Raw genomic sequence first — 23,039 nt, 5'->3', positions numbered from 1 at the left:
ATAAACGTTTTTATGTTAAGGTTATGTGTATTCTCTCTCCAAATGTATTATCTCTCTAAAACAATAAATCTGTGTTAAAATAATGCCACCTGGAAGCCGAATTTCTAAATATATAAACCAGAACTGAATAAAACACACATTTTTCACGTCTTTTGAAAACACTCCATTCTCCCCATTCCTTATGCAACTGCTAAGTACTGAAAGAGAATTCCCAGCTGTGCCTTGTCAGCCTACGGACCGAACGTATTGTGCTGCTTCTCATTTTCCTTAAGTGAGCTTTTTAGTTCCTCGAGTCACAGCCTTCGCTGATTCTCTGCACACAGAACAGAACAGCGCTTTGTCCCCAGGGAAAGGAGCTATTTCAGACTTAACTAAGGAATCAGCTAACATGTTTCAACAACCCGTACTGTTTCTCTCTTTGTTTTAAAGCTATCACTCTGATTTTGTTTCGTTTGCAACTGGAGACTAAATGACACCAAGCAGAATCTGCTGTTAGGTTAGATTACAAGGTAAAATGTTTTCCATTTTAAATTACTGCTTAAAGCATGGTGTTGAATGGCTTAAACGACATATTAACTTTGCAGATACGTATGAAATAGCACTAGCTATATTTAGCAATACTGAATAGAAATGCTTTCTAGATAAAGTATGCAATACCAGTTGATCTGCTTTTTCTTTAGTACGAATGTTTGCCACGCACTTCAAGCTTAAACTAACTGAAAGTGCAATGAGTTTTTCTGGTATGCCTAAATGTAACTCATTTCTATGCAGTAAATTTAAAGAAGAGTATGTGAAAAATCTTGGTAAATCACTTTAACCCCTGTGTATCATGAAAAATAACTTTGCCATCTTAGAAACGTGTTTGAATTTAGACTGAATAGATAAAGATAGATTATTTAATAAATTCTGATATTCTGGTATTCCTAAAGGGTCACTACTTAAAAAATTAAGTAGTTATGTTCTGTTATTTCCATTAACATGATAGCAAAATGACAGATACTGAACTTACTGAAGATAAACCTTTTGAAAGGTACAAACTGCTGAACACATGACATGATCAAAGTAAAGGTAACAAAGATGCTTACACATACGATGCATGATGTAAATATTTATGGGTAAAATTATAAAAGGTATAGCAATGCAGCCATGTTGAGAGTAGCTGGCAACAGAGATATAATAGTTTCATCATATTAGCTATCTATAATTTTATTTTTATGTGTAATCATTTATTACAAAAGTCATAAGTTGAATACATCAAATTTTCCCGAAATGAAAAGTTGGCTGGCATTATACTAAATATAACTTCCTGATAGATCACCTGAGGATTCCAGTCATGAGCAGTAAAGGCCCAATGCATTTAAGGCCTTTTTCGTGTATAACATTCACAATTTGGGCCTTAAAATGTGAGACAGCACTTATTAAATACGCCAAGGAAAGAAACTTAGAAACATAGTTCCGTATTTTGCATGCAAGGAACACCATTTGGTTTAAAGTAGCAGCATTAACTCAGTATGAAAATATAGCACGTAAACTCAGAGATATGAACAGAATTAGTTTATAAATACATATTGGGGTATTTTGTGTTGGTTTTTTTTTTAATTTGTAATTATAATGTATTTTATGAGAAGAACTTTCACTTTAATTGGATTTACTGTAGAGTTTTACTGTATATTGAAGTTAACAGCAAAACTCTGAGACATCGTTTGTAACTCACCCTATATCATTGCTGACTTTCAAAATTACATGCACAGAGAATGGAAAAGTATTTCAGTCATGCCATTATATGCCTCTGGTCACAGCAAGAAAGAGTTAAATGTTAAAAAAGCACAAATGCAATGTAGCACTATCGTAACTACATAGCTATGGCATTACTATAAAGTATAATAGAACAATGTGACCATAATTAAGATGTCACTAACTCAACAGAATGAATACACACGTTCAAGACTTTTCTTTGTATATTCAGTTTTCCCTGAGGGCTCTTTGTGTTTCATTCAAACTTGCAGAACAGAAGTTTACTGTGTAATTTTATAGCCAACCATGGAAGCAAGGTAGAAACCCAAAATATTAGGTGATTTGTCCTGTAAGCTGAGGGACTAGAAACAAGGACTTTCCGAAAAAGAACAGACATCATCTATGCAGAGTACAAGCTTCTCCATCTATTTGATATGTTAACTGACAGTAATTTCTGTAAGCACAAGGTCAGGATAAAGTCTATACAGCATTTCGGGATGACTGATTTCTGACGGGTAGAAAGCAGTAAACTAAAGTCTGGATTAATTTCAGATCCCCGCTAGTACAGGAGACACTATGTGCATTTGTGTGAGACGCATCTTGAATTCCCATTGTATGGAAATAAAAACATCAGCTTAGCTTAACGAAATTCTGATAATTAATATACATATTTGCTGTAATATTTTAGAATCAACATAGTTGAATACAGAAACAACAATATTAGAAAGAAGCAAAAGCATACTGTTTTAATCTTATTTACTGCCAACTTCGCATTTGAAAACACAAGAATAAAAAATATGAGAAGTATGCTGTGGAAAACATGAAAAACATGCAATCAATCACATGCCTTATGTTAAAGAAAAGTTAGGAAACTTGCACCAAAAACTTGACCTATTACATAAATCAGAAAACAGTAAGATGCACAAACTTTTTCAAACACTCTGACTGAGATAAAGACAGAGTTTGAGTTCCTGAAATACTACTATCCTGTATTTATATAATAATATAAGTAACTATAAGGAGATTAACTCCAAAGTGAAAGACTACATATAAAGTCAGGCTGATGAACATGACAAAGCATTCTTTAATCCCCTCAAGACTTGCTTAGAGAAAAGTCATGGACATACTCGAAGCCTTGTCTTGGACTAAGTGCTCTAAGTCTCAAGTTCTTAACTAGTGCTCAACACCACAAGAATACCGATGTCTTCAGACTCTACCATCTCAGTTAAAATAGGCCACGGGACAAGAGCATTTCCTTTTTGACAGAATTATGCCAACAGAGCTATGACAAATCACGAATCACTTTGGACACGCATAGCCTAATTTCCACACCAGTATAGCCACTGCGGAAATGCTTTTCTATGCATACTCCTGAATCTTGACTGCTCTGTTTTGGAATGCCACCTATTGGTGACAGAAAATGTTATTTCTCTATCAGAATCACAAGAAGGCTCAAGATATACAGTCATTTTAAATTTCTTAGAAAATAAATGCAGAACACAACCCACTATAGATCAGTCTTTTTAGACTACCTATGCTTAATGAAAACTTCCACTAGAAAACCCAATGTCGGACGTCACAAATAGTGCTAATGTGATCAGACTTCCAAAAGGTCTCCCCTGCTGCAGAACCACAAAGATTCTGTTAAAGAAGAGCATAGCTAGAAAAGGAAGCAAAAGCAACATCTCTCTCCCTCTATGGTGAAAAATACCTTGCACAGAAATAAAAAACCAAAAGCATTTGCGGCATTTTTCTGTTACTTTGCCATTCCTGTGTTCTGAAGTTACAACAACCTGGAAGAAATATTAGCAATCCAAAAAGCGAAGAAACATTTTACAGCTCTAAGGAACACCCTTGCTGGAAGCAGTAATGATTAATAAAATACAAATGCCTGGTGTCACTGCAAATCTAAACTACCTGCTTAAATGCAACCCCAAATACAAAGCTAGCACTTCTTCAGACGCTGATGAATTTTGATTGAAAAAGATTCAGTGGTCAGCTGATGAGCTGGACTCGATTGGATGTGTGACTCAATTAACGGCTGGACTCAATGATCTTAAAGGTCTTTTCCAACCTAAGGAATTCTGTGTGATTCTGTGATTCTGATAAAATAAAACAACCTTCTATCCAGCAGTATATTTGAATTTGGCTATTGTACTTAAGGGCAGAGAACGGCAAAAATAGAATTGCTTACCTGAGCTCTCACAGGGCAATTTTCCAAGAGAGAGCTTGGTATATTGACCTACCATGTATTGGTCCACCCACTTTGAAAAGTGCACCATATGACTGACATAATCTTAAAAGCTCTCTAGGTATCTAATTTTCGTCTTTTTTTCCCCATTCTAGGATACTTTCTGAGACACGCAAAAACATGCAGGCTACATCATTAGTCTATTATTTCCTGCTTGTCTCTCTCTGCATCGATTTTTCTCACAATGGAAACACCGTGCTCCTCAGGAGGCAAGGGAGGCTGCACTCCAGAGGATTGCAAAGGAGCCCCCCAGCAGCGCACAGAGCCCCACGGCAGCCAAGGGGGGACCTTCCAGCTCCTATGGCTGTGGCACCCAGCGTGCCGCTCATTAACATCGACGACGGTGTCATGGGAGTCTTTGACTCTCTCGTAGGTCTGGGTGGACATGAATCCAGTTACAGTGTCTTACCAGGTAAGAACAAAGCCCCTCTACCACTCAGGGTAGGCCCATTTCTCTCTTTATTTCAACTGAAATGTATGAACTCATGAAAACTTTCTTTTAGCTCTACTTGCAACAGATACTGAAATAAAACCCAACTATCTTTTTGATAACCTACTTTTGTTGCCTTCTATAATCATTTCGTGGTTAGCATATGAAGCTTTTTAACTGTCTCTGCTTTAGGCTTCAGGAGAATCCTGCTTTGCCATATAACAGTAATATTAGCTGCAATTTTTCTGCATTTTCATTATACCTAATCTTTTGTTGGGATATTTTCATAACTTCAAACATGTAGCAACTTTGAAGGCCATTTTGAATAATTTCTTGCTGAATACACCTCCTAAGTCAATTAACGTTTCACTGAGGCCCTAACACCAATAACACCACTGTTATTGAAAATGGATTTAAGTTCTTTTTTTTGGTAATATTTTTGAAAAGTCACATTCTTTCTGTGTGTACATGCAACATTTTGTGAATAATTCTTTATTTTGTAAATAAATCAGTAACACAGTCATAGTCGCTGAATACTACTATCAGTATTTTGCAATGTTGAAACCCCAGTTACGAACCAACTGAAAATTATTGAGATGTTATAACACTTCATTTATTTTCATAAAAAGAGGTTCAAAGGTTGAAGACAGTGAGATGTTGTGAGGAACCAATACAGGGTCGTGTCCACTCTATAGCTAACAAAGACGCAGAAACTTCAATTCCAGCCCCAAAGCTCATGCACTGAGGAAAATCTTCATATGCAATTTAATGAATTTTATGAAAAACATAAGAATGTCCTGACTACCACTGTCCTACATAAAATGATAATAATCTATTTTTACAAGCAAAAATTTAAGCCTTTTAGTGTGTCACACAAAGACACGACCACTAGGTTAATATGTCTCAACTTAAATGGCAAAACATATTTTAGTCTCATTTTCTTTACAACTGCTATTTGCTATGAGTCCTTACTTTCAGAAAGGCTGCACCATTTCAAATCAAATATCTTTAACTAAGGAGTTTTAATGGAAAAACTAGCAAAACTCTTGACTATAGCATTTCTAGTGCATACTACAATATTACTCTTATAATACATACCATTGATGTCAAATCTTTAATTTAAGAATGTTTTTGAAATTAAACAGAGGAAAATACAACATAAATAGCATACCCTTCATTTAAAATATTCCAGTCTCTCTGTCAGAGACCATCAGTCATGCTGAAATAATGCATGGTTCTTCCCCTCTCTCCGCCCCGTTTGTTTCTTTCTATCTGGACTTGCATCCAAAAGCTGACCTAAAACCACTGAACTCATTTTATTTGGAACTTCATGCTGAATTTACACCATATTTCCAAAGTTTAAAAGTCCTGTGCTCATCTGCCAAAGACTTCAACCACAAGGTATTTTTCAGTCTAGCTTTTAAAGTTCAAAATTTTTTCAAGTTAATGTCAGATTTGGAAAAAACAGAGCCCATTAAATAATAGAACACTATTATTAATCATGCTTCAGAACAGAAGAAAATGCAATCTAAAACTTAATTTTCATTCTCCTAGCTACTTTATTTTGCTCTTAGGAGCTTAAAAATCAATTTACAGATATCATACCCAGGATGAAAATTAACAGTTAAACAGAGGTAACCTGACAGATGTCCTTCCTCCATATAAAAATCATGTGAACCATTTAAACTACGTGTTGTGGTTTTGCAGCTGAACTACAACACTACATCAAACAGTTCATCACAACAGAGAATTTGCAGTTGTTTGCACTTTACAGACGACAGCCTGCCCACCAAGCAGCGCAGAACAGAACGTACACTGTTGGGCTATTCCTAATATCTCCTCAACCTCACCTCTCCCTGCTCGTACCACCACACTGAAGTTACTCAGTGGCCAGGAAGTTTAAGTAGCATCTCAACGCAGTCTCTGCTCTGCCTCACAGGTTTATATGAATTCCAGAGTGCCAAACAGCAGTTTTCTGCAACATAAGAGGGTGCCTCTCTGCTTCTGAGCACGCACACTTCTGTCTTTTTCAGTAACTCTAATGTACACAGAAAACAAGATAATTTGTTAAAGAAGTCTGCAGAGGCCAAGGTGTGATAACCTGTATCTTTCCGCTTATTAAGACAAGATTTGCACCAACTTCAGATAGAGCCCAGCAGCTAAAATAAAATAAAGAATTTAAGGAAGCACAGAAGAATTTCCATCTCAAGCCAGATATGTTCCTCTGGAACAGCTGACATTTTATTGTTTAACATGAGAAAGTGTAGTGCTCTTTTTGTGTTTCCTTTGGAGATTATTTAAAATAAATATTGTGGCTTCCTGGCAAGCACATAAAAACCAGAAGTTAGGATCCAGCAAATAGCTGGACTACAGATACTGGGGTAGAAAGACAAGGGACTTGCAGCCAACTAAGGTTTGGCCTGGGCTAACTCATCTCCTTCTTCAGCTATCACGGCTTGAGTCGATTAGAGCGCAACTTTTTGTGGCTGAAATCATACATAACCTGGACCTTTGAAAAAACAAGATGCAACTATTCAAGAAATTAATTTCTCCCCCTTTCCATCCTGAGAGTAATTTAAATCAGAAGAGCATTTTTTAAAATATAAGGAATACAGAGGATCATCCAAATAGGATGATTCTGATTACTGATCTTTATTCTAGAAAACAGGTTTGTATCCAAATCAGTCTTTAAATACAAGGGGAATGTTTATGAAGCTGAGAGTAGGAGCGCCTTGAAGGACTTTGCAAAATGCCCGATTTTGAGTCAAGGTTAAGATTTTTCCACTACATTAGACAATCTTAATCAGAAGGAGGAAATAAAACCAAATACGAAGGGAGGAAATTTTTTTATAATTCATCCACAGGAAAGTAAAAAGTAACTTAGAAATGGGTTTTCAGCTTGAAATGAACACTTCAGCAAGGCATTGTTACATTAATTAAAGGAAGGTGTGTATGGAGTACAGTTTCTCAGCAGATTCAGAGCTATACTCAAAAGCAGGAAGAGATTTGCATGGGATGAAGAATCTCAATCTTGGCTTTCGTTCTCTCAAAAGACGAAAATAAAGAGAAAAAGTGTCATGCTAAAATGCAATGTTTATCCTGGAGTCTGGATGAGAACTGCCCAGGGAAACCTCTGCTGAGGTAGACTCCATCACTGGAAGGAAAGAGAGAGTTGTAATAGTTTCCTTCCCAAGTCTTCAAGCTCTCCAAACAACTTGCCTACTGAATATCTGACTATAGCTTACAAAATAAATCTCTTCTACATTTCTTTCTGAAATTTCAACTGGTATCCTGGGGAAATTTCAATTTTTTGTAGATTCATGTACAGAAACTTTGGAGATGAAGTATTTATTAGCACAAGTTGTCGAGCTTGCTACTTTCCTAGCAAAGAGGTTTTTTTAAATAAAGCAAGTTACAGGGAAGAGGAGATGTTTGCCATCTTACCAGTCATTACAGAATGGACTTTACTTCCATTCAGCCCATGATAAGTCACTATAAAATGAGTATTGTTGCCTTCCTAGTTCCACAGAGCCTTAACAAAACTTTCTAATTTAATGTGCAAGATATTAGAAAAGATGTCTAGTGCACAAGAGAGAAACAGAAAGTGGTCTGGAAAAAAATATTCTCAAGTTCTACATGATTTATTTTGAATGATTTTGAATGTGATGAAGACAACTTTTGCTTCTTTCTCAACTGTATCTATGCACAGCTTTCATTGAGATCTGTGATTCTGCTTTCCGTTTCTAAAGATGGAGAGGAAAGAGGAGCCGCCATGCAAAAGACCCTCAGAAAGTTACTATCTAGATTTAATTTTCCCATTTTAGGAATATCTCTGAACTTGAATAAGTCAAGAGTTTTTCCAGAAGACAAAGCTGGTAAGGGTCCTCAACAGCTGGCTAGGAACTATTATGAACGCTGAAACAGAGGCAGCAGACAATTAGAGGGACAGAGAACGTGCACACAGTTTTTACTGTGAGCTGTAAGCAGGTGACAGCTACACACACATTACCTGTGTGCCTCCCCCTTAACTGCCCTCCCCACTGAGAAGCCAAGAACCAAACAGGGACTGGAGACTACTAACACACCAAAGAAAACACAGCTATGAAAAATAAGGAATAAGATACTTAGAATAGTGTGCATTTTACATATTTTCAAAATAAGAACAAAATAGTAGTGCTTCTTTCCAAAAAACACTGTTCGTTTTATTTCAGTTTAAGCTATTTAACTCTAATTTTCTATTTGCTTTTCTTAGGAAAGAAGGGGCACTGCGCAGCTAACGGGATGATTATGTATGACAATGCTGTCTGGTCTCCCAAGCCCTGCATTACCTGTCTCTGCTCAAAAGGACAAGTGCTATGTGATACGACCCTGTGCCACCCTCTGCAATGTCCCAAAACTATTATACCTGCAGGGGAATGCTGCCCAGTTTGTTCTGATACAGGTACTGTACACCATAATATTTTTACTATTTTAAAACTACCTCATGCGAAATCTAATGTAAATGCTACATTTAATGATATAAAGGAGTACAAGGTACACACATTATCCGTTTTTTAGAGAAAACAAGTCCTGAATTACATGATAAGAGCAGCTCTTCATAACTTCTACTCAAGCTGACTTTAGAGTACACTGACTGTTAGATGACTTTGATATAGTATTTAAAGAAAAGAAGATGTTAAATAAGCAATAGTAAGTTTTTATATATGCAATAGTAGTTTTTATTTTTCATTTTCCCCTTTCTGCTTCTTCCCTCCTACCTTAGCAAGATTTTGGTAAGTGTACAAAGAAAGAGCATCTGGTTACACTTTATATCCCACTTCCATTTACAAAGGATCAATCGATAACTAGTAGCCATAATTAATGTATGAGACATACATAATAAATATCATACAGTTTACAGACCAGTAAATCTTTGTTAGGAGTGTAAAAACACACAGCTATTTGATATAAATCAAGAGAAGAAAGTCAACTCACAAGAGGAACAACGGAACTACAATCTTGCTTGGACTTAATAAAAATTAAAACAAAATCAGTGCATTTAAAAAGAGAAGGAATGGAGGAGATAAAGATTAAATGTGATTTTTTTTCACCCAATCTCAATACCCTAAGTCTGCAAAATACTGAACTTAACCTACCCTTACCGTAAAAATATCAAGTCTTGCATGTTTGGGCATATGCAACACAGAAAAGGCACTGAGTAGAGACATGATAGAAATTAACTGTAGAAGTAGAAGTCGTGTTGATTAAAACAATTAAACCCCTTTTATTTGAATTGCCCTTGTTAGCTCCCCACCTGCAACCATCTCCACACCTGACAGTGTGCATAGGAGAACAACTCTTAACCTTGGTGAATTTTATTCAAATTACTTTCCTCCCACTCCCAGACATATTTTTCCTCTTTCGACACCTCCATCACCACAAACCCCTAATTTATTAGTTCAAAAAGGAAGATAATGAAGGCTATATTATTTTTTCCCCTTTTTTCTGGAGTTGCAATGAATCGTACCTGTCTACAAACTGTCCTGTACGGTTGGCTTAATCATTTCTCAGTCAAACTATGTCTCTTCTGTCATGTAGTAACATAAGACCATTTTTTCATTCTTTCAAATAATATTCTAAGGGAAATACTATTCTTCTAGTTACCATATTTTTACTATAAGAGGGGAGCAACGCTTACTAAAACTTTAGTTTCATATCGTCTTATCAGACAACTTTTTTTTTTCTGTTTTCATTACCTCTGGTTAGCCTCCTCTTTGGATTCAAGTATTATTTCACTGGACGATGTGAGTGAGTTCTCTGGTGATTCTCCAGAACCCAATGACTCTGACAACGCCAATGTATTGTCATCAGCACGTACTCAAATGGAAAAAGATGAACTGCTTAAAACAGAAGTAGTGGAGTTTAAAGAGAAGGAGGGTCGTAAAAAGGATGAAAAGAAAAGAAAAAGGAAAGGTAAAAAAAATCGACAGAGGCACAAAGCCTATCACAGAGAAAACAAACCTATCACAAGAAAGGGAGCTGCAGAAGAAGAAATCCAGTATGAAAGTCATGAAGCTGATGGTGCTTTCAGAACACCCTCTCATTTCCCAATTCCCATTCCACCCATAAAAGCTCCTCCTTTGCCATCTGGATGTTCCACCTCAGACACCACAGTAAGCTGTATTCACGCCAAACTGACACAAATACCACCAATCTCAGATCCAGAACTAACAAGTCTAGACCTTACAGGTAAATGATGGCTCTACTTTGCACTATTTTTGCTGATGAAGTAATATGATCGCTTCTCAAATGCAGCCAATAGTAGTGTTAATACTTGGTTGGTCCTTATCATAGAAATGTGTTAAAATGAATTTTAGAGCTAATTCTCTAAAACAATAAATTAAAAATCTTAGATTTGCTTACTACTGTTTAAATACGAATATGAATATATCTATACAGAACTACTGTACATAAAACAAGTACTTTCATAATATTTTTCACATACAATACTACACAACTCAGATGCATGCTGTAATTCATAACTGTTTTCTTGAATTCTGTCCTAGGAAATAGTATCACTACTATCTCAGATGAAGCATTTAATGGCATACCTAATTTGGAATGGATTGATCTGAGTAAAAATAATATTACCTCTCCTGGCATAGGTCCACAAGCATTCAAAGTAAGAAAGCTTAACTTTTCTACTATCCTATGACTAATTATTGCTTAAAGGAAAGTTTTTCCTGCTTCTCAGTCTATGGCTTCAAACCAGTCTGCACCTTGTACGAGTAACCACTGTACAATTACAATACAGTTAAATCTGGTGTCATAGTTTAGCCCCACTTGGGACCAGACTACGCAGTCTCTTGCTCACTCCCCCCACCCTCCAAGGGAACAGCGAGAGATCATATAAGAAAAAGGCTCAAGGTTTGAGATAAGGACAGGGAGAGATCCTTAAAGTTACTGTTACGAGCAAAATAGACTTAACTTGGGGAAAACTGTTTATTATTAAAACCAAAGCAGGATAATGAGAAAGAGAACAAGTTAATTCCCCCCACCGCTCCCTCTTCCCGGGCTTAACATTATCTCTACCACCTTCCCCCCCGAGCGGCACAGAGGGGAAGAGGGAATGGGGGTTACGGTCAGTTCATCACTTGTCGCTTTACACCACTGCTTCCTCCTCAGGGGAAGGACTCCTCACATTCCTGCTCCTCCGTGGGCTCCCCGGGCTGCGGGGGGATCTCTGCTCCTCCGTGGGCTCCCCGGGCTGCAGGGGCACAGCCGGCCTCACCATGGGCTGCACCACGGGCTGCAGGGGAATTCTGGCCAGGAGCCGCATTACTGCTCCCCCTCCTTCTGCACCGACCTTGGCGTCTGCAGCCGTTCCTCTCACAGAAATCCTTCACAACGGGCAGGCAGACGCCTCTCAGGGTCTCTTCACATCTCATCTCCTCTCCACTTCTCTCAGCCGGGCCGGGCCGAGTCGGGCCCAGTCGCCGCCTGGCGGGAGGCCAGAGGGTGAGGGGTGCAAGGCCCATGAGGCTCACGCCTCCCCCTCTCTGCCCCTGCTGCTGCTTCTTCACTTCTTTTCTTTTTTTTTTTGTTATTTTTTTTAAAACTTATTTCCCCTTAAATAGGTTATCGCAGAGGCGTTATCAGGAAACATTCTGTTACCAATCGGCTCAGCCCTGGCCAGCAGCAGGTCCGCCCTGGGCCCGGCCGAGTCCACCGGACAAAGGGGAAACAACTTCCAGCAGCTTCCTACAGAAGCTGCCCCCGCAGCCGCCTCACTAAACAAAACCAGGACAGATACCTTTTTAAAGAAATCTCTCATTGTAATCAAGAATATCTAGAGATTTTTTAAATACATTCACCAAGTGCTAGATGTTAAACAATGAGAGACAATTTTCTGATATTTTATCAGTTGCAGTTGATGAGAGAATTGATGAGCTCACATTCCACCAACATTTGTAAATTTCTGTGTCATCTTTGTCACTACCTTAGCTCCGCAAGGCTTATGTTCTTGCATTCCCACAAAGGTCTTGCTATAAAAATCCACTCAATAGCAGTTCATGTAATGAGCTGTATGCTTATTGTTGACTATCTTTAATGAGAAACTTTCAAGCATAGTTGCTTACAAAAAGAACAGCTTTCTCATAAAATAGTCCAAGAGTCTTTCTATATTCAGTCTTTTTCTTGCAAGGGGAATTTATGTGGTAACAGGCTATTCGAGTGTATCTACACATTCCTCGCTTGAAGGCAGAACAGTGCCACAGTAATTTCTCTTGCAAGCAAGTATGTACAGGTAGTAAGTCTAGTGTGGAAGTAAGGCAACAAGGCCTTGATTTTTCAGACAAGATGAATGCCACAAGCATATGAACAACAAATCAAATTGTCAGAGTATGTTTTCAATTTTGTTTGCTGCCACGTGGAATCAGTCTTCTTGTGGGACTCTCTGTATACCACCTCCCTCCGTACAACATGAACTGCTTTGGCTGATTTCCAAGGACTTCCGTTCCTACAACTCCTATGAAATCAAAGTGGAGGGAAAAAACAGATCAGGAAGGTGTCTCAATTAGGAAATAAGTTGTAGTGTGGCTTATATCACGCCAGACAGTTAAGACAAAAGTGGAGGAAAGCAAGCTTCGGTGGATCCACTGCTAAAATAACTCCACCTTTTTCACAAATTTTCACTACTGCACGATTACTGACATCCATTTATAAAAATTAAGCTATGATAAATTTTCATGCCAATTTTTAAAGCTGGTTGAAGTCATATAAATCCTAGGTCACTGAAAAAGTTGCTCTCATTATGCTTCAGTAAAGTGAATTTGCTGACCTACAGAAAACCATCAGTTTGCTCACAAACGAAGAGCATAAATGCATTATCTATAAAGGTACGTACTTTGAACTCCTATGTAGTATAGTAAGGGGATACCTACACGATTCAAAGACAGTAGCAATAATACAAAGAGTTATGATTGGATAGCTGCAACAGTGGCAATAATACAAAGAATTATGATTGGATAGCTGCAGGATGACCACGTGAAAAGCTGACATACTCAACCAAGCTCTTCTGGTTACACATTACATTAACTGGCACCTTTGTCAATAGCTAGTATAAAGAAATTAATTAATTAGACCAATAGAGGAAAACATTTTTCAATTCAAAACACTGGAAACTAGTGTACTGCTGCTGAAAAAAATCTTCAAAACATGTGTGTTTAAGAAAATGTTAACTATGATTACACAGTAAGTTTAACCATATATCTTGATCATCTAAATTCTCTTCTTCATCTCTATAATTAAGATCTTGAAAAAGCTAAAACGTTTGTATTTGGATGGAAATATGCTGGTACATATTCCTTCTGAATTGCCATCAAGTTTGGAAGAGATAAAAATAAATGACAATCACCTTCACACAATTGATGAAGACGGCTTACAAGGTATTTAGAAAACTAATATTAATCATATGAAAAGATACACATAAATTTGAAAAGCAGAATGTTCAACCAAATGCATCTGGTTTGATATAATCAGAAAAACAACTGCTAGCCATGTTTTCAAAAGGTAACAAAAGCTGAAAGAGTTGCATGACAAAGTTTTTCAAAATTGTATTTTCCCTTCTTATGCAACTGCTACTCTCCCAAAGAAGCTTATATTTAAGGTTACTAAGTAGAGATGGATTTGAAGTATGTTGAAGACGCCTACGCTCCTGATCCATAACCTGATTGCTATTCAGTATTTCTGAAGTTGCATGAAAGTGAACATAATCTGATGTGCATGAAAAATAAGGCAGAATATAATTAGCATAAATGAAGATTACTCCAAACCAAGCTAAATGTGGGCTATCCTCAAGTCTCAGAGCTGCCTTCTTTTCATTTCTAAATGGGAGAGAAAGCTATAACTAAAGCTGTAGTCAATCTCTAAAGCTCTACAAACTAGTAAAAATATAATTCTATGATTATGAGGTAACAAATAAAAAATCCTTCCACTACATTTCTTCATTGCCATGAACAGATCTGAGTAATGTTTAAGACAGTTAATTTTTAAACACGCATTTTAACAAGACATCAGATGGCATTAACTAACAGAAATTCCAACTTTTTCTCCCCAGATTTAAAGAACTTAGTCACCTTGGAATTAGAAGGAAATAAACTTAGTGAGGCGAATGTCAGTCCTTTGGCCTTTTACCCTTTGAAAAGTCTCTCCTATTTGCGACTGGGAAGAAATAAATTTAGAATTATCCCACAAGGTCTTCCTGCCACTCTTGAGGTAAAAATACAAAACAAAACCAAACAACCCAACCAAAAAAAAACCAAAAAAATCAAGTTTCATTTTTCCAGACATGTTCATCATCTTGTTTTTCTACTTATTGCCTTACTATCATAAAATAGAGATACATTTAATTTTTTAAAAATTGTCTGTAGATATACTAATAATTTTTACTCCTACATCAGTATTTCTAGAAATTTACTTATCATCTCTATCCCAAAGGTATCTTTTAAGTCTGAATTTAACTACTACTGTCTCACAAATTAATACAGCCTGCAACTTCTGTCTGTTCAGCTACACATCATTTACATAACACAGATAACATCTTCATGCAAAGCCATTGTAAACTTTGCATTACCACACAGAGTAAAGTTCACAAGATAGCAATAAGAATAATGGGAGATCTAGAAAACCAGCTTCGTAAGGACAGCCTAAAGGAACCAAGACTGTCTACTCTGAAAGAGAGATGCCTGTATCTAACCATCCTCTTCCTTTTTTGGCTGGTCTGAATCTCAGTTTCCCTGGTTTTTCAAACCTTTCCTGAATCCCCCCTCATTTGGGGTGGGGTGCAGTGTCTGAACAGGAAAGAGGTTTATTTCTCTTCCCTGAACAGTTTCCTCATTTCTTGATTTTTTTAATCAAGAAATTTCTTCTTCTGGTAGTTTCCCATCCCATTCATCTGCCCAGAATTTGAATGTGATTTGTTGTGGTGGCTTGGTTTGGTCTTTTTAGGGATGCTATCCTGAAGGTATTTTCTTCCTCCTTTTCAATCTCTGTCAGGTTTCATACTCAGCTTACCTCAGTCTTTACTTCAAAGATAATTCTTGCTACCTAATTATTTCTCCATCTCTCTTGTTTCTACCTTTCTCATTTCAGTGTCCTTGTATGTATTTCCTTTTATCCTCGGGATCTTCCATAATCTGAAATGCAATGAAGGGGGGAAAAAAACCCACCAAAACCAAAAACCAAAACCAACAATGTTTTTCGATAGCATTAGCTCCCTCTGCAGCTGCTACCTGCAACTTTACTTCACTGGACGTTCTCCACTACCCATTCCACTACATGGCACTGGACGTACTCCACTACATGGCTTCACCAAGGGCAGATCGTGCCTGACCAATTTGGTGGCCTTTTATGACGGGATAACAGCATCGGTGGACAAGGGACGGGCAACGGATATCATCTACCTGGACTTGTGCAAGGCATTTGACACTGTCCCGCATGACATCCTTCTCTCTAAACAGGAGAGACATGGGTTTGATGGATGGACCACTCGGTGGATAAGGAGTTGGCTGGATGGCCGCACTCAGAGAGTGGTGGTCAACGGCTCAATGTCCATGTGGAGACCGGTCACGAGTGGCGTCCCTCAGGGGTCCGTGCTGGGCCCAGCCCTGTTCAACATCTTTGTTGGCGACATGGACAGTGGGATAGAGTGCACCCTCAGCAAGTTCGCCGATGACACCAAGCTGTGTGGTGCCGTCGACTCGCTGGAAGGGAGGGATGCCATCCAGAGGGACCTGGACAGGCTGGAGAGGTGGGCCCGTGCCAACCTCATGACGTTCAACCAGGCAAAGTGCAAGGTCCTGCACCTGGGTAGTGGCAATCCCAGGCACAAATCCAGGCTGGGTGGGGATTGGATCGAGAGCAGCCCTGAGGAGAAAGACCTGGGAGTGTTGGTAGACGAGAGGTTCAACATGAGTGGGCAATGCGCCCTTGCGGCCCAGAAGGCCAACCGCATCCTGGGCTGCATCAAGAGGAGCGTGGCCAGCAGGTCGAGGGAGGTGATTCTCCCCCTCTACTCTGCCCTGGTGAGACCCCACCTGGAGTACTGCGTCCAGTTCTGGAGTCCCCAACACAAGAAGGACATGGACCAGTTGGAAAGGGTCCAGAGGAGGGCCACAAAGATGATCAGAGGGCTGGAGCACCTCTCCTATGAGGACAGGCTGAGAGAGTTGGGGCTGTTCAGCCTGGAGGAGGCTTCGGGGAGACCTGATAGCGGTCTTCCAGTGCCTAAAGGGGGCTGCAGGAAAGATGGGGAGAGACTGTTCAGTAGGGCCTGTTGTGATAGAACAAGGGGTAATGGGTTTAAATTAGAAGGAGGTAGGTTTAAATTAGATATTAGAAAAAAATTTTTTACAATGTGAGTTGTAGAGCACTAGAACAGGTTGCCCAGAGAGGTGGTGGAGGCCCCATCCCTGGAATCGTTCAAGGCCAGGCTGGATGAGGCTCTGAGCAACCTGATCTAGTCAGGGATGTCCCTGCTCCTGGCAGGGGGGTTGGACTAGATGACCGTTGAAGGTCCCTTCCAACTCTAACTATTCTATGATTCTATGATTCACTCACACGTTACATTTTTCTTTTTTTCACGTCATCCCTCCTTGATGAAACGGTGAACACCCGGCAAGTTTTTCTATACTTCCTATGCTTTGGGGACATTTCATTTTAAACCAACACCTAATAAATTTACATACAATGATTTTCAGGCTACGAAGTCTTCTCATTTTCCAAAGCCTTCCTCTACAGGCCTTAAACTCTATTTCAGATCCTACATATATTTTAGTCGTTGCTCCATTTTTATTTCACGTGTTATTTATCCTGCATTACAAGCCATTATCAGTAATGTCATCTGTGCAAAACATGCAGTTTTGATACATTGCAGGCTCATAGCATTAACTTTTGTAAAACATTAATGTTTTATATTCCTACAGATTTGAAAGTTTCAAAGCTCAGAAGTGCCCAGGAAAAATATGAATAAAGCAAAACTCTTACTATTTTCTTCACTAACATCTTTCCAAGACAAAAAAAAAAAAAAAAAAAAAAAATTATAACTTCTTGTCAATCTCCTCCCTCTCACATTGTATACTCTCACACTGTACAACTTCAGGCAAGACAAAAGATACAATTGTTTTTCTATTTGATCCTTTAAAGCAATCTGTATGCTCACGCATGAGGAAACAAAACAATGCTTTGAAAAACTGTGTTTCTGAAAGTCACACTACAGCTACGAACCAACTCTGATGCAGATTATTCTTTCTTTACCCAGAAATTACAGCTGTATCAGGTAATGTGGCGGACAGGGAATAGCTACATTTTGAATTTGCAATGGGAACGAACAGCATATTTTGCTTTCACCAATTTTCTTTCCAAATGCGCTTACAGGAGTTATACCTTGAAAATAATCAAATTGAAGAAGTGTCAGAAATTTGCTTTAACCATACAAGACGCATAAATGTCATTGTGCTAAAGCACAATAAATTAGAAGAACACAGAATAGCACCTTTGGCTTGGATAAACCAAGAGTAAGTACGAATCATTTATAATATAATTATTTTCTTTTTCTCTGTTATTAGTGAGTCAGATCATAGAATCAATATTTGCACTTTATTACTTTTAATTGACATTGTAGTTATCTTTTAATTTGTTTGTTTTCCTTAGCTAGTTTGTCTTCATTTCCTTTGCTTAAATGGTATACTCTAGGAAGTATTCAGAGTCTGCTTTAAAACAATAAGATCTTATACCTCAGATCTGTACCATATTAACATAAAATTCTGAATATGTTTTCAGACCATTCAATCAAAAAATGAATATTAATTATCAATAATACTCCACACAATTATATGATAATTTGGTTTTAATATATCATTATCTCACAGGTAATTTAAAATAATTGGATACTGTCCTAGCCTTATTTCCCATTAGATTAAGAATTCCAGAAGTGAATAAGATGAAGGGAAGGCTGAGCAGCTCATCGGGTAAGAGTAGTACATAAGCAGAATGGGCAATGAGAATGAAAGCAGTGAAAGCCGACACTGCTTTTGCTCCTGCCGGTAAATTATTTACTGCACTGCACAGAGTACCTTGCCATAGCTCGCAGCTGCAGTCCTGTCAGTCGATTTCTGGATTTGTGAACTGCTAAATCTGAAAACAGCCAGCCTGTTACCAACAGCTGTTCTCATCTCGAAGTGAAGCACATTTGAATGATCCTCAAGGAGCCATTCACAAAACAATTCCATTTCAAAGGGACTTGAGAATAAAATTTTAAAATCCACATCAATGGGATAACCACTAAAGTCCCAAGCTTATTATGTGTTTTCCAGTGTAACTCATTATTGCAATTCAGCAACGTTTATCAATCACAAATTAGTCCCTTGGGTTTCCTCTGTTCAGCCTTATCTCTGTGCTCATTACTGGAGATTTCTTCCCAGCAACAGAATCACTGCACTTGATTGATAATTAATGACTTCAATTCTTTCTGTTCCCAGAGTAATTATGTGTGACCATGTTCCATCAAATGCATTCTGTTCCATTGTCAGAAACAAATTTCCCTTTTGAATTTAGTTTCCTTTTAACCACGTTAAGCATAATTTCCTACAGAATGTAGCATTACCAGTGCAGTACACTATAATGTTTTAATCCCTTTTTTTTTCCTCCTTTAATGCAGGAATTTGGAATCAATTGATCTCTCTTATAACAAGTTATATCATGTTCCCTCCTATCTGCCAAGATCTTTAGTACATCTGATACTTGTAGGAAATCAGATTGAAAGAATTCCAGGATATGTCTTTGGCCACATGAAGCCAGGGCTGGAATATCTCTACCTGTCCTTTAACAAACTTACTGATGATGGAATAGATCCAGTATCATTTTTTGGAGCGTATCACTCTCTGAGAGAGTTGTTTTTGGATCACAATGACTTAAAGTCTGTCCCATTTGGAATTAATGAAATGAGAAAATTACGTTTTCTAAGACTGAACAATAATAAAATAAGGTAAGAACTTCTTACTTTTAAGTAATTTTTTTTTTTTTTAAATCTGAAGGAAGAGCTAAATCCTGCATTTTCTACCGCAGTATTTCTGCATATAATAGGAGAAAAGTGAGATCCTGCCCCTCCCCATAGATCTTGAAAACGCTCACAAAGATGCTGAGCATCAGTTCTCTCCAGGAAATTAACCTGTAACACTGCTTGGGCCACGTGCCTGCTGGGGCAGCTACAATTTGGTGGGCACAGTCAAGCACCAGCTTTTCTGCCCTTGGACCAGAGCCCAAACTTGTTGCAAAATAACTGGAAGGAGTCATCAGCTGCTGACAGAAAGTGTCCTTCCAGCAGGTTTCAGACAGCCCCAGTCATGATGTAGCACGGTCTCCAGTTCCTCCCTAGTGTTTACAACGCAAAGGAATGATAGGCAGAAGGTCTTACGTTTGCCATACAGAAAGTTTTCCTTCAGCAACACTTGGTAATACTTTCCTCAGGAAAACTAAGTATATTATATAAACGAGAAAACAATGCAAGGAGAGAATGTGAAAAAGAATGACTTGTAAGAGTCCTCAATCAATAGATTACTGAGAAAATTTAATATACTGCTTAAGTTAACATGTCTAAATCAAGTTTTCAAATCTCTAAATAAGCAGCACCTCTAAAACAAATTATGATGTTATGAGTTATCTTGAATAATAAAAATGGAATTCGTCCCACAATGTCACAGGACGGTCCCTCCAGAACGCATCTGCAGGACTCATGTCAGTGATGACGATGGTCACGACAACAGCGAAGAAGAGAACGAAGAGTCACGCTTGGAACACGTTCATCTTGAAAACAACTACATCAAGACAAGACAGCTATCACCACATGCATTTCCATGCATAAGATCCTATTGCAGTGTTGTTCTTAAACCACAGAAGATCAAATAAGCACCCAGCTTTTGCATTGCAACCCCTGTCTCTAGAAATAGAGCTTTATTTATTCTCTGCTACTAACAGGTCTGCTTATTTCTGATGTAAACTCTTCTTACTACTACAAATAAGATACAGTATATTATATACTGAAGTAAAGTAGTAGTGTATTTCTTCATATAATTTCATTATAAAAACATTAAAGGTAAAAATAGAAGCTCAAGATTATGTCATCGTTTTTTATTTCTACTGACAGAAATTTTACCTACACACAATAATTCAAACCATGTCCCCTAAATACACCTCCATAAAGTCAGATTTTTAGAAAAGAAGAATATAACTAAACCCTCAACTTGACCCTGTCTTATTTGATTAGCTCAACTGAAAACATTTTAATGGTACCATCTGTTTTTAAAATGTTACAAATAAAAGTCCTTGAGCTATGAACATTCTAGCAGTGCAAGAATTTAATTTCTTGAAACATATGTGGTACTGGATTTTCTACCAAACATTTTGCAGTGATAAATTCTCTTCCACCTTAAACATCCCCCCCCCAAAAGTTAAATTGTTTTAGAGAGATAACCCTGAAAACTCATCAGATTCTGTGTTTGAATACAGGGAGCTAGAGGAATAAGCAATTAATTTCTACATGGATGCTTTCTTCTTCTTCTTCTTCTATTTTTAAAAACAAAGGGTATTTGAATTTTTTTTGTGTTTTTTTTTTTTTTTTTTTAAAATCAGAGTGTGGTAGGTCTCGTTGATACAACAGTTCGTACAATTCTTAGTTTGCTAGCTTTTTATACTGTATAGGATCTGGATTGTGTTTAGGGGACTAATTAGACATTCTCAAAACTATAAAATATTCAGTTAGTGATTATTTGCATGCTTCTAGACAGTCATAAATCACCACTTCAGAGACACTGTTGATAAAGCAGTTTCAGTAATACACTCGATACGAATGTCTGCAAAGACATACAACAGCGAGTGTTTCCAAATAGACCTCTGTTTCCCTAGAAAGCAGTTCAGTCTCTTGAAGATTTTTTTCATGTCCGAGTTCAAAGAAAAGAAGCATTTCTGATATTCCACTATAGATTTTAATATTATAGACTTTCTCTAAAGTGGTCCAAAAATTTGGTAAAAAGTAGCTAATGTTTTTATTTTAAAGAACAATTTCAATAACCATTGAAAATAATTCTAACATCTTTCATATTTCTTAAATTCCACAGTCCTTTCTTATAAGAGTAAGTTGGTGGTAGGAAATGATTACAGATGACTGGTAAGTCATTACTCTTCACACAACTTCTTTCTGTTGTCTCGTGGGCTATTCTGTAAGGCATAAAAAATGGCTCCTGCTGTCTTCAGTGTTATAGGTCTGCTGCCTAATCATTTCTTCTACAGATTGGATCAGAATAAAGGATGGAATGGCTTCACACAGGGATTGACATTTAAAAAGACATTTAAAAGCTGTAGGCAACCATACATCATAAAACCTTCTAATGACACAGATTAACTACTGAACTGTAATTTTATTGCCCTTGCTCTTCCAGAGAAGGTTTCACTATGCATTTCCCACACGTCCCAACCTACTGCCAACAGACATGTCATACAATCCGCACAAGCATACTATTCACACAACATTTAACACTGACGGATCTCCAAACGTTTGTTTTAGCATATAATAGACAGCATAGATGAACACCTGAGTTTTGCTTCTCAGAAACTATATGATCATGATAAAATCAAAATCATATTACTCTGTCTCAAAGTTTTCTCCTACTGAAATAAACTGTTACCTGCAAGGCACGTGGTATTTCATCTGCAGCAAGTCAAACTATAATGTATTTCTTGTAAGAAACAATCCTAAGATACGTGGATTTCTGTTAAAAGACTGCTTTGAATATTTTGTTTGGTAAAATAAGTTCAGAAGTCGTTCCTCAGAGATTTGCTAAGTCTGGTAGAGAATGGTGAAATCCACAGCCGGCGGGTTCACACACGATGTCTTGGTTTGCGTGGCTTGAGTTCATCACTTGCGCACTTTCAACAGTTGATTCCTTCCTTCCTTCAGACTTTGGCTAATACTTTGACTAATATTTCTTTGTTTTTGTCAAATACCACTAAGTTCCCGAACTATTAGTTTGAGAGACTAAACAACGAAAATTATTAAAATGAATGCTTTTAGTCTATTGCTAGAAAATTTCAGCCTTTGCATCACTGCTAAGCAGTGCTTTCAGAAGATGTACTAAGCATTTTGAATACACAGACTGATCCAAGGAGAGATTTCCAAGTAAATAAGCTGCTGTATTACACCATCTTGTGCATTCTTATAATAAATTTAAGCAAAACACCATGTATTGTTGCAATTATTTTAATTTGGATAGATTACTTTTCTTATCAAAACATTCAGACTTGTAAGATCCACGAGAAAATCTCCACTCAGTAACTTCACATGACCTGAAGTACAGTTACGGTGCAAATACAGTGCCGCAGTAGTGAAACAGAAAGGCTGAAGGAAAAACATTTTGGAATTGGAACACAACAGTAGCAGAGGCAAAGGACCAAGAAGGAGAAAGAAGCCAGGGGGTGAAGGCTATGCAACGAATGGATGCTTACTCACTTAAGAAATACATGGACAATTAAACTTGGAGAACATTTCCATATGTCAAATGTAAGCAGTTTAAGTCTGTTCACTCTTCAAAATCA

At 37.8% G+C, this 23,039-nt stretch overlaps 2 protein-coding genes and 1 long non-coding RNA gene across 5 annotated transcripts in view; 1 reads left to right on the top strand and 2 right to left on the bottom strand.

The window, feature by feature from the left end:
- The window catches only part of LOC147599458 (uncharacterized), a 352,989-nt gene that overhangs the window by 119,642 nt on the left and 210,308 nt on the right, over positions 1-23,039 (bottom strand). The gene's annotated exons all lie outside the window — the stretch shown is intronic.
- Positions 1-23,039, bottom strand: part of CENPP (centromere protein P) — a 162,941-nt gene that overhangs the window by 37,328 nt on the left and 102,574 nt on the right. The gene's annotated exons all lie outside the window — the stretch shown is intronic.
- Positions 332-22,686, top strand: ECM2 (extracellular matrix protein 2). The gene is made up of 10 exons (XM_086755757.1): positions 332-509; positions 4,081-4,397; positions 8,668-8,856; positions 10,161-10,643; positions 10,961-11,076; positions 13,705-13,840; positions 14,512-14,669; positions 17,829-17,968; positions 19,111-19,437; positions 20,153-22,686. Exons 2-10 carry the CDS (start codon positions 4,106-4,108, stop codon positions 20,355-20,357), a joined length of 2,046 nt encoding a protein of 681 aa, XP_086611883.1. The 5' UTR covers positions 332-509; positions 4,081-4,105; the 3' UTR covers positions 20,358-22,686.

The sequence above is a fragment of the Chlamydotis macqueenii genome, chromosome 10 (assembly GCF_036417535.1).
Source record: "Chlamydotis macqueenii isolate bChlMac1 chromosome 10, bChlMac1.mat, whole genome shotgun sequence".
Lineage (NCBI taxonomy): Eukaryota > Metazoa > Chordata > Aves > Otidiformes > Otididae > Chlamydotis > Chlamydotis macqueenii.
Note: the sequence above shows the minus strand (reverse complement) of the source record. Positions and strands in the feature narration are given on the sequence as shown.